The sequence below is a fragment of the Gigantopelta aegis genome, unplaced genomic scaffold (genome assembly GCF_016097555.1).
Source record: "Gigantopelta aegis isolate Gae_Host unplaced genomic scaffold, Gae_host_genome ctg2690_pilon_pilon:::debris, whole genome shotgun sequence".
Taxonomy (NCBI): domain Eukaryota; kingdom Metazoa; phylum Mollusca; class Gastropoda; order Neomphalida; family Peltospiridae; genus Gigantopelta; species Gigantopelta aegis.
Window position 1 is genome coordinate 1 of NW_024532997.1, and position 12497 is coordinate 12497.

General features: G+C 37.9%; 1 protein-coding gene across 1 annotated transcript in view; it reads right to left on the bottom strand.

The window, feature by feature from the left end:
• Positions 1-1761: 1761 nt before the first annotated feature.
• Positions 1762-12497, bottom strand: part of LOC121391583 (deleted in malignant brain tumors 1 protein-like) — a gene marked incomplete at both ends in the record, with an annotated part of 52520 nt that continues 41784 nt past the window's right edge. The window contains 4 exons of the mRNA XM_041523161.1: positions 1762-1947; positions 9240-9409; positions 10217-10373; positions 12293-12465. Of these exons, the coding sequence (XP_041379095.1) occupies positions 1762-1947; positions 9240-9409; positions 10217-10373; positions 12293-12465 (686 nt within the window). The remainder of the gene's footprint in view (positions 1948-9239; positions 9410-10216; positions 10374-12292; positions 12466-12497) is intronic.

Consider the following 12497-nt stretch of genomic DNA (forward strand, 5'->3'; position numbering starts at 1 on the left):
CATCACTCTGTCACAGACACAACCACAAATCACGTAATTAATTAAGCAAACACTAAGATTTACTATGTTCTTAACATTGCTTAAAATATAAACACTTCTGATAAACATTCCCCAAAGCGGATTTTAATGAACTTTATGTTCCTCTACGAAACACGGCACTTCTAATGATACCAACATGTCTATAGCATTTTGTTTTTCGAGTATTACCTTCTTTTCGACCTCAATGTTTATCTTGATAGACTGAGTTGAAAATAATTATGTGTAGATAAATATTTTGTTTTATATTAGGTTATCAACGAAATCACCCAGACATAGTTTCCACTGGTACAATTGGTTGTTATAAAAAAATATTGTATAAATTGTATCCTTATAGTATGGCACACACCATTGACCACTTGATGTATATAGGTTGGTATAAATATGTTATATAATAAAAGCATGACTGCAAAAACTTGTTAATACAATCGATCTTGGACTTTAGTAATAGTATTTTTCAGTGTCAAAAATAAAATGCAATCATCAACCTGTGCAAATATATGCAGATACCAGTCTATTTGTTTGTTCTTTCCTTTACTCCTTCCATTATTTCTTCGTTTATAGGTTTTACAAATTGTTTCATTTATTTTAATTTTCATTTGTGGATGTTATTATATGGTATAAAACTACAAACAATAAAAAACAAAACATAATAGTGATCAGACAGTTTGCAATTATTAATTATGGCTTAGGTCAATAACTTTTATTATGTTTTTCTATATTATGTTTAATCCTAATATATGATATTGACGGTAGCGAAGCACAAAAGGGTAATAATCTCTGCATCATATAATATCAAGCTTAATACCACATGATTTTGTAAACTACATAAGCAACATTAATTTCAGTCAGCCATTACTCGATATTCAAATGACGTAAGAATGTGTCATTTTGAATGATAATGATGTCATTTTGGATATATTTATGTAAACATAAACAAGTGCATGCCGTTTTTTTGTTTTTCTCTAGACGCTGTACAGATGCTATTGAAATGTGTTTTTTCTTTGAAGACCGAATGCATACGTCAATTATGGCGTGTTATCCTAGTTTGTTTCTACAGGCTGGTAGGTACTGGGTTCGGATCCCAGTCGAGGCGTGGTATTTTTAACCGACTCCAAACCCAGAGTGAGTGCTCCGCAAGGCTCAATGGGTAGGTGTAAACCACTTGCACCGACCAGTGATCCATAACTTGTTCAACAAAGGCCATGGTTTGTGCTATCCTGCCTGTGGGAAGCGCAAATAAAAGATTCATTGCTGCTAATCGGAAAGAGTAGCCCATGTAGTAGCGACAGCGGGTTTCCTCTCAAAATCTGTGTGGTCCTTAACCATATGTCTGACACCGTATAACCGTAAATAAAATGTGTTGAGTGCGTCGTAAAATAAAACTTTTTTCTTCCCCTCCCCCCTAGTTTGTTTGCTTAAATGTGAATAAATGTAGTATTGTGACCTGGGTAATTTACATTTAATTTGCAAAGTTACCTAACTCTGAGAGTATGTGATCTCAAACGTACCACAAACTTTGATTATATAAGAAGTGCTTCCTATATATGTATTTATGTATATGTGCGTATTCATTCCCTGTGCATTACAAAGTTCATTCATGTTTTTGTATGAACGTTACTAAATTCCAAGCTATTAAAACATACTCACAGTACACTGTAAGTTTGAACTGATTTCTTGCCGACTTGTGTGTAAGAGTGTTGTTCACAGTACACGTGTACACACCTCCCGTCTCACTCCTTTTGGTGCTGGAGAGCTTTAACCAAGAACTGGATGTGATCCATTCATCCCCCAGTGACCAGACGTAGGAGCATGGTGGGTTACAGTCTGCAGAGCAGTTAACATTCACGTTTTCACCTTCCAGTACCTTACCAGGTGATTGTCCATTGAAATCTACAACGTCTGGGCCATCTGAAAAGGTTAATGAATATCTGTTCCACTTAATATAAGAAAACACGTGGTTCTTTAAACCACAATTTAATTTACCAATAGGGTAGATATGCCTGTAAAACAAAATACAGAAATGTTACGTGGGATTGAATGTCATTACTGTGGGAATGACGATCATTAAAGTGGTTAACTTCCTGGAGCTCAGGATGAGGGATTTATTGGCAGTAATTATTTGCTCTTACTATTTATATCTTCTCGATGTCGGTCCATCAGTATGTAATGTTCAGTCAACATGCTTAGTTTCCTTTATTAAAATCAACACATAGTTTTATTTATACAAATATGGTACTCACAGTAAACTGTCAAAATTAACTGGTGACTACTCGATTTTTGTATAGCAGTATTGTTCACTACACACGTGTATATATTCCCCATCTGATTGCGACTGGTGTCTATCAGATTTAATCTGGACGTTGTACTCATCACTTGATTCCCCAGCATCCAGGCAAATGAACATGTAGGATTACAGTCAGCAAAACAGTTCACAGTCAGATTCTGTCCTTCTGGGATTCCATTAGGTAATATTGAATTGAATGTACTAGTGATGGTATCTGGGCCATCTGAAAGAACACAAAGTGAATTTAACAAGCCCGTAGCCAATGGGGGGTCCGGGGAAGGGGGGTCAGTTGACGCCACCCACCCCCACCCCCACCCCTTTACCGGGGCTCGAACTTTATTTTACTTCCTAATATATATTTAGTTGTACGACTGAAACTACTGAGGTGTAAAATCCATTTTGGACAGACACTAGGACGACCAGAAACACATTGGATAAACGAACACTGATATTCTAAACAAGAAAATGTATTTGATATTTAAGTTTAGTAGTTAAGCGGTTCTAATAATAATAATAATAATAATAATAATAAGTTGGCTTGTATAGCACTAACCTTCACACTCGTATATGCTCGCATAAATTATAAAACACACACAATAATACACACAGCAGCAAAGATAAGCTAGTAGTGCAACTAATGAGGGGAAATTAAAAGAGTAATATTAGGTAAACGTGTTTAGAAGTATTGTTTGAACAAATATATTTTAAGATTCGTTTGAAAGGACATAAACGTTTGGGCATTTGTAAGAGCGTTTTGCAGTTTGTTCCACTTCGTTGGAGCTGTCATACTGAACGGACGAGGGCCAAAGGATTTAATATTCCAGTGCAAAGTTGACGGGTATCAAACACGAGGGATACACGTAGCCAAGGAAAGACAACGAAGAGCGAATTGACTTCCTGCAACCAATACCAGCAATTAAAAACATTAGAATGCAGCAAACTAAACATATTTATTACATTAACATAACAATAATTATTTCCTCCTACAGACAGAAGTAGAATGTATTGTCTTGAAAGACATGTACCTGGTAGTGACATTCAATCTTATGTTTGATATTGGTAGAATAGACATTGATACATTTATAACGTAAAATTATTAAAGCATTATGTTTGAAGACTTCTTTGTCAGTCCAAACAAGGAAGTGAATATCAAGAATATAGTCATAGAATGTCACTCTGAAAGATGGAGACTATCATAAAACAGAACTACAACATGGAGATCAGGAACATGAAGTACTCTTCCATGTGACCCTACCTCGAATGGACATTTGGCACAATAGTTTTTGATTTCATGAATCTCCATCTAGTTCCTCATCTACTGAGGACAGCACTCCTGAGGAGATCCCTTACTGGAGTTTTCATCCCACTTGCACAACCACAAAGAGGATTGTCATTCACAGACTAGTTTACTAAATACAAACTTGCAACGGGCATAGCTCATTAGAATAGTACAGCTGTGGTGACATGCACTCATGAATCACTGTCATAAAAGTGATGATGTTATATGTTCGTAAAAGGCGAGCATATCCTGTGACACCGGTGGCAACTCCTCGTGAGAACAGGCACCACAGTTGTGACGTCTGCCACTTGATCTTAAACGATGAAGAAATACTAAGCGTGAAAGAGTTTCACCACAGAGATCAAAACGTATGCACAAGAAAATAAGCAATGATTTTCATATTGATAACAGCGTACAGAATACTTGCTGTACATCTCTATAAACTCAAAGTGGTTGTAAAACATCATTACCATGTAACATAGAACATCCAGTTCCAGAGCATATATTACAAACATTTCCAACAAATGACAGTACCAGAGATAAAACGTTTGACCAAAACCCCAAAAAACCGAAGAATAATTTTGTGGCGATAGATACAACAAACTGTTGACTACGGAACATGAATGCAGTAAAAATGAATTGAATTTTAGGACACAAATAAACTGAATGTGAAGAACATGAACACGAAGAATGAATGAGTAAATGAATGTTTAGCGACACCCTAGCATGAAAAATACATCGGCTATTTTGGGTGTCCAACTATGGTAAGTCAAAACATCAATATAAAAATTCAAGAGTGAATGAACACGAAGACGAAGAGTTAAGATTCAAATGAACCATATTTCCTTTCGAGCATTAATATCCAAAATTATATATTTTTCCATGGAGCTGAACATCAGAATATTCCACTATTTCTCACACGTTTGGAGCGGGGTATACATGACTGTAACTGGAGTGATGCAAAGCTATACAGTGTGAATAAATAGATAAAATTGCTTTATCTTATGACTGTTTTGACTGATTAATGAGTACATGTTATCACAGCTATATCCATTCCAATGAGTTCTATTCCGTGCTTGTTTTGATTTAGTACACTAGTCTTGTGTGGCAGTCCTCTGTGGCAGTACAACAATGATGTATTGGCTAGTAATGGTTTTCCTCGAAAGTGGTTGTCCTCCTATAAAAGATTCACTGGATGGAGATTTATGGAATTAATCACAATTTTGCCAAATACCCATTTGACACCGCATTATGCGGAAATACGTTCTTGATTGTGGACAGCAGTTTTGTCATTCAGATCTAACCAGTTGTAGGTGCCAGTCCCCTATAAAGGTGTGGACATTGTTGCTATGATATAGGAATAGATATATGTTCTGATTAATGTGCAATAACTTTGTAATAGACCATGTCAAAGTTCTGATTATTTCCTGTTTAGTGTAGTGAATCCTGGGAGAGGTCATGTGTCAATATTATCTACTTTTCATAGCGGGAATTTACTTCCTGGTTCGAATTTGTTGTTTTTTAATGCTACAAAAAAACAGAGACAATGTGCACCAACTGCTCAGATATAATCAGCTACAGTGTCATATTTATTTTCTAGATAAATAACTTCCAGATAGTCCACCAAAAGCAGGTGATCCCAATATGAATTCGACCTACCTCATCATCTATATATCGGTCGAGTGACTAAAAAAAATTCTTATTTTAATTTTGTTTTTTAATAACCTGCTGATTGTATGTGTAGACTGTGTCAGAGAATCCCTGTCTCATGTTTCAAAAACTCTACAAATCTGTTATTGTGTGAAGACTGTCCCAGAGAATTTGTGTCAACTGAATCAAAACGCTAGGAGAAAATACATGTTAAATTTAATTACATTTTGTAACATTCAACAGTTAGAAATTGGATATGGTCCCAAAAAATCCAAGTACTTAGTTTTATAAATATCTAATCAAATCTGTAATAGAAGGCATCAAAAAGAGAGAAAAGTTGACGGGTAATGGACATACACCAGACAATTGTACAGGAAAGGCTCATCCGAGGAAATCCTAGTAGAATTAAAAATAGTATTAACTGCATTTCATATTACCAGCATATGCCAGTGTCTTTAATGTAATATAAATAAATGTTGCAACTATGTTTTTCAGTGGAATATGGTTCCAGTGAGGTACATGAGGAACTTCTCTATGTATAATACCTGGCAAAAAGCGGCCCCCTCCCTCTCTCTCTCTCTCTCTCTCTCTCTCTCTCTCTCTCTCTCTCTCTCTCTCTCTCTCTCTCTCTCTCTCTCTCTCTCTCTCTCTCTCTCTCTCTCTCTCTCTCTGTGTGTGTGTGTGTGCGTGTTAGTGTTATTGTTAATGCAGATATCAGGGTATCCTTAGATAAATACTAATTTATTCCAATGCGTTAGCATAACCAGGATTTTATTGAGAGGTGGGGGGGGGGGGGGAGGCACCGATAGCTTAGATATTTATGGGGCGACAGGGAAATATATACTGACCAGCATTGAAAACGCACCACCAGTTGATGATAACAAATGTGAATGGGGCGTATATCAATGAATAAGTACCGTACTACCTTACTACCTTATAGACCATGCATGACGGTGAATAACTTACCAAAACGATTACCTCAACACTCCCTGAAACACAACTCCAAAACACAAGATATTGCTTTCATAGCATGGAAAACGTAAATTGAATGTGCAAATCATGCTGATTGGGGCTATAAAGGATGGTCTTTAAAAAGCCACTTTCATTTATGAAGTAGTCTTTGAGGGAACGTTTAAAAAGGTTGACAGCTGAGGAACGTGAACATGCCTTAGGCATGCTTCAAGTCAGCATTTAGAGTACAGTCATCGCACGGCGGTTTGGATGTCACCATTCAACAATCACTAGACTCAACAGGAGATACCAACAGACAGGAACCACCAGGGACCGTCCATGTCCAGGCCAACAACGTGTTACGAAACCACGACAAGATCGCCAGATTGTTCACCTCCATATTCGTGATCAAACGCTGCCAGCTGTCAGAACTGCACCAACTGTTCAAGGTCGACGAAGGGTTATCAGCTAAGACTCTGTGCGACGCCGTCTTCGCTCTGCTGGGCTGCGTGCTCAACGACCATAAGTTGGAACTATCCTGACTGATCGACATCAAAATGAGCGCTGATGTTGGTATTGTCATTGGAGATTACAACATTGGCATGGTGTGCTATTCTCTGACGAATCTCATTTCCATTTAAGGAATGCTCATGGTCGGTTGCGGGTGTGGCATACACATGGATAACGTTACCACAATGACTGCCTTGTCCAGACGGATCGATGGGGTGGAGGGAGTATAATGGTGTGGGGCGGGATCAGGTATCATCAACGAAGAGTACTCCATGTTTGCCGTGGCAGAATGAATGCCATTTACTACCGGGATAACGTCTTGCAAACTTACGTCATTCCCTTGTTTCATCCCTTTGCTTAAATGGCCAGCACTCTTCCCTGATTTATCGCCAATGGAGTATCTCTGGTGTTACCTTGGTCAACGCATCTCACGTCGTCCACAAATGAATAACCTTAGAGAACTGGAAAACGCACTACAGCAGTAGTGGAATGCTACCCCCCTGAATACTATTCGCAGACTTATCAGGTCGATGAGATGACGTTGCATGACTTGTGTTGCTGCAGATGGTGGTCATACGCGCTACTGACTTTTTATTGTGACCCCACGTGTCTTTCATACGTAGATTAATTAAAACTAATCAATGATTGTGCATCCTTTTTTGTTTGTCGCCATTATCATTCAAAACGGTTTATTGCTCAGGTATTCTTTTCGAATCAAAACATTTCTATTGGAGCATTTCCAATGCTGTTCAGTATATAGTAAGAAATGGTGTTGGGAAAATAGATGTGATGAGGCAAACCTCCACCACACGCACACACATGCACACACACACACGTGCGCGCGCGCGCGCACGCACACACACACACACACACACACACACATTCCAACTTCGTCTGTGCTACCGGGCGTATCGTAGTCTGGTGGTGTAGAATATGAGTCTTTCGTCTACATTTTTCCTGGACACACACAAATAGACTAATATTGCAATGTAAGCCTCAGCGGGTAGGTGGAGTTTGTCCGACTCCCCCCCCCCCCCCCCCAGGTTCCTCCCATGATAACAGATCCACTTGCGAATGTCATACTGAAGCTACAAAGATTTAGTGTAGGTGTTATATGACGAAAACATTATTAAGGAAGGCACGTGTGCAGGAATTTTAGCATGGGGATCTATACTGTGGCAAACGAAATTTATACAGAGGGTCGAGACATGCTCCCCTGAAAAATATATTGGAAAAAAAGAAAATATACTTGAGCAAGGAGGGGGAGGGAGTCAATACCCCAAACCACCCCAATGCTTCACACGCGCCTGTAATCAAACCCCCAACGTCGATTCACAAATCAATAAACTTATAAATATTCTGGTGAAGACAAACGTTTTTCATGTTATTCATATAGGTTTACAAAATTCAAATGACATCCCGCAATTATTTAACCAAAGTACATGTCTTATTTACAAAAAAATAAAATAATAATTTTGAAGTCACAGGCAATATACGTTCAATGTAAACAAGCCATTTCTAGGTAGTATTGACCTTTGACCGGGTCTGTTTCCAAAATGTCGGGCATGCGCAGTTCGGAACTCCGAAGCTGTCTATTTGTAATTATAGTTGATTATATGGCAAGATTATACGGTATTGTTTGCTAATACTGGTTACCATTCAGTTTGCATTTGGTCTACTTTAGTTTTATATCCAGAATATCTGTGAGCCATTTTCTTATTAATTTATGTAATAATGATATAACATAAAAGGCACAATGTAATACTCACAATAAACTGTCAACAAAAAAGTGTTACTTCTAGTCATCTGCGTGGCCGTATTCCTTGCTGTGCACGTATATGTATTCCCATTCTCAAGTCTGGTGATGTTTGATAGTCTTAAGGTAGGGCTGGATGTGAGGTGTTGACTCCCCTGTGTCCAGGTGTAGGAACATGATGGATTACAGGTGGTCATACAGAGTATATGCATAGTATGTCCTTCTCTGATATAAGCAGGTGGTGTTGGGATGAATGTAACAGGGCCTGTACCATCTGAGTAAAACGAGAATAGCTTTGTAATGTAAAATTTGAATAATTTGTTAACATATCCCTAGCCAATTAAGGATCGCGCAAATCTACCCCGGGCACACCATGTGACTTTGATAAGACTTGTGTCTGGGGGAAAAGGAGGGCAGCCTTGAGTTATTTGTAAGGCTAAAATTGTCATGTCTGACCTAAACAGTGTGTTTAATATTATGCTTTTTAGTAATCAAGATGCCACAATATGTCTGAAACAATGTTGTTGTTTTCTGGCGGAGGGTGGGTGGGTGTGTAAGGGGCAGGGTTATTTCAACTGAATTGATAAAAAATATAATAATGGGGACAAAAGATACAACTTCATGCTTAATCATTTCTGACTAGAATTAGGCAACATATCTATTATGATAACGACGTCATTTATTTTCTATCCTATGGATGCATATATTGCTGATTACGTCATCATGAGCATGATTTATTTTTCTCAACCAAAGCAGTCTAAACTATTTACATTGACAGTTCACTCCCACATCTTCATTATGTCCACAGTTGTGTTTACCCCAGCGAGAAAAGGAGCACTGGTCCAAAACGTCCTCATTCCCTGTACAATCAACATCATCAAGCCATATCGGTCCTGCATCTTCTCCAAAGTGAGCACTTTGATATGACATAGCATTAAAACTGCAAACAGAGACAAAGGGAAACATAGATTCAAAAGCTAAAACATTCTATACAGGAGTGCATAAGTGCGCGAACAACTGCCACCCCCACCCCAAGTGGACAAAATGTGCTGGCTTAAAAGTTTGACACCATGTTTTTTTTACATACATTAGTTGTGATCCATTTAAAAACAAGAAGTGTTTCGTTAGCAACGTTTGACAGTAACGCTGATATGAATAAATGTTATTATCCAGATTGGGACATTTTCATTTAAATCAGGCACAATGCAGCCTCCCCACCTACAAACATGGCAGACCCTAGACCTATGCAAGGGAGGCTGTATGATTTTGAGGGACAGGACGCAACATCAGACAATGACACATACATTATTCCAAATATGCTAGCATGCACTATGTAAATTAAGTCGTCCTCCACAAACACCCACATATATAGATATATATGGTTGCAACCTTTGAAGTTCAAAAGAGGGGATGCATACCCCGGCACCCTCTCTCTGGGACTGAGTTACAGAGTTTGTAACAAGTCAGCTTCACAAACCAGAGCTATTTTGTTAGTTACAGCAATAGTAGACTGAACAGTTTAGCCAGCAGATAGAGAACAAGCACCAGGACCATCAGCAGACCCATAGCCATGTCAGTTGGAAAAAATGTTGATACAAACAAAATTAAATGATCAAATGGTTTCTGCAATCAAAAATCGCATCTCCATAAAAGACTGCTACAGTGGATAAGTTAATCACACAGACAGACAGACAGACAGACAGACACAACACGTACATAGAGATGCATTAAGAAATCAACTACAAACCTCTTGAGGCCTAAACTGCGACAGACGATCCGGGCTTCTTCCACCCCAAAATTATCGTCACAGACAGATCCCCACTGACCATCATGGAAAACTTCAACTCTTCCCTCATAGCTGTTCGTACCATTTACCAACCGAACTGGTGAGGAAATACCTGCCACTGAAGTCACAATTAAAAATCATTATGAATATCCAATTTAAAATCATTATGAATATCCAATTTAAAATCATTATATCGACAACAATCATGTCACTCGGCCATTATAAATATTATGGAAGCCAAGATTTAAATAGAATGAATTATGGGGTGTGAGATAAACTCTCTACCCTCTATGCCAGCTGTGGTGGTTGTCAATCAATAATGCATAAATATATTTTATTTCAAGAGCATTAAGATGTGACACAAGCCAAACACAAACGAAATGGCAAAGAAATAATGTCAACTTCGATTTTTACAAAACAGAAACTCATTTAAAACATACCAATGAATACTTACTACTGTAACAGGTGTTAGAGTGTATATAAATGTGAACGCTACTACGGCTAGAAAAGCCTAAATGAAAATCATTATTTTAATAGAGATTACTGTTTTTTAAGGACAAGGACGATATGTAAAACATTATCAGTAATACAATGACATGAGAGCAATTGGATTGGATTCCTAAACTTCAGAAAGGCTGTTCAACAGTTATGTAACACACAATCTGGCTTTTTTGTTTACATCACATCTCCCATGTAACATTTTGTAACGCTAACACTATGTAACATTATGTAACATAACTCTCGCTGCTATAGTGACGTCATCTAACCAATATTATTAGATTTTATGTGTGTATTTATGATTATTTTGGTTTAGTAATAAGTGGACAGAAAATCATTTCTTATAGAACAAAATTGCATTTTACTTTATATACATCTGAAAATTAATTAAGCACAACCTAAAATGTATTATCACCAAAATGTTTCAGGATGGAGAAAGTTGATATTGATAGTTTCAAAAATGTATGATCCTTTCGACACATTACACCGTTAGACCTTTGTTCGTGACCGCAATGAAGTTGATCAAATTGCACCTGCAACGTGCTTCCTCCAGCACGTGCTAATATCAAGTTTTGGATACACGTTATTTTGCACAGATTTCATTACGTTTGTTTTGATGTTACACACTAAATTATTTTAAATGGTTCGTGAAAAACACTTTGAAGCCACTAGGCGGCAGATTATTGGAATGAAGAATGCGGGAATGTCTTGTAAAGAAATCGGACGACAACTGAATCGCAACCATACCATCATTAGTCGCCTCATAACGAAACATCGATTAACGAACGACATCAATAATTGTTGGTGCTCAGGACAACCACGTAAGACCTATGCTAGAGAAGACAGATCATTATTGAGTTATTTGCTTGTTGTTGTTTTTTTGTTTGTTTTGTTGTGGGGGTTTTTGTTTGTTTTGTTTGCTTGTTTGTTTGTTGTTGTTTTTTTTGTTTGTTTTTTTTTGTGTTTTTTTGTTGTTGTTGCTGTTGTTTTTTGTTGGGGTTTTTTTGGGGTTTTTTTTTTTTGGGGGGGGGGGGATTGATGGGGTGGAATACGGTATGGTGTTTGTTTTGTTTTTAAGTGTTGTAGACTACCTAAATTAACTCCAACGTAGTATGTCCCATTAGAACCCTAAAATAGGCCAATATATAAGGTGGATTAAAAATATATGATTGTTCCAGGGACATGGCCCCATAGTCAATATCTGACTATGCCAATGGAATGACGAACATAGCCATGGTAAAGTGTAACATCAATATAGTTGGTCTGGAATACAAACGAGCACACACACACACACACACACACACACACACACACACACACACACACACAGACACATACATACACACACACACACCACACTCTCTCTCTCTCTCTCTCTCTCTCTCTCTCTCTCTCTCTCTCTCACACACACACAAACACACACGTCCATACTTGCGTTCTCGAATTCAGATTCGATTACTGTCTGTATACAAAGCAATATACATACACAGCAGAAGCAATATCCTGTTTGGTATAAACAATAATAAATGGTGAGCTTACCTGTTTTGCAGATAACACCTGCATCCTCTGAGTGGCCACAATTTGTTTGACCAATAGGCGAACCAGAACACTGTAGGATGGATGTTTCATTCCCCGTGCAAGCTAAATCGTCAAGGTAGATTGGTCCAGACCCTTGTCCAAATTTAGCCATCGTGACAGCTTGAGCTCCTGTTCTAAAGGTAAATATTCAAAAAAAAATTACATA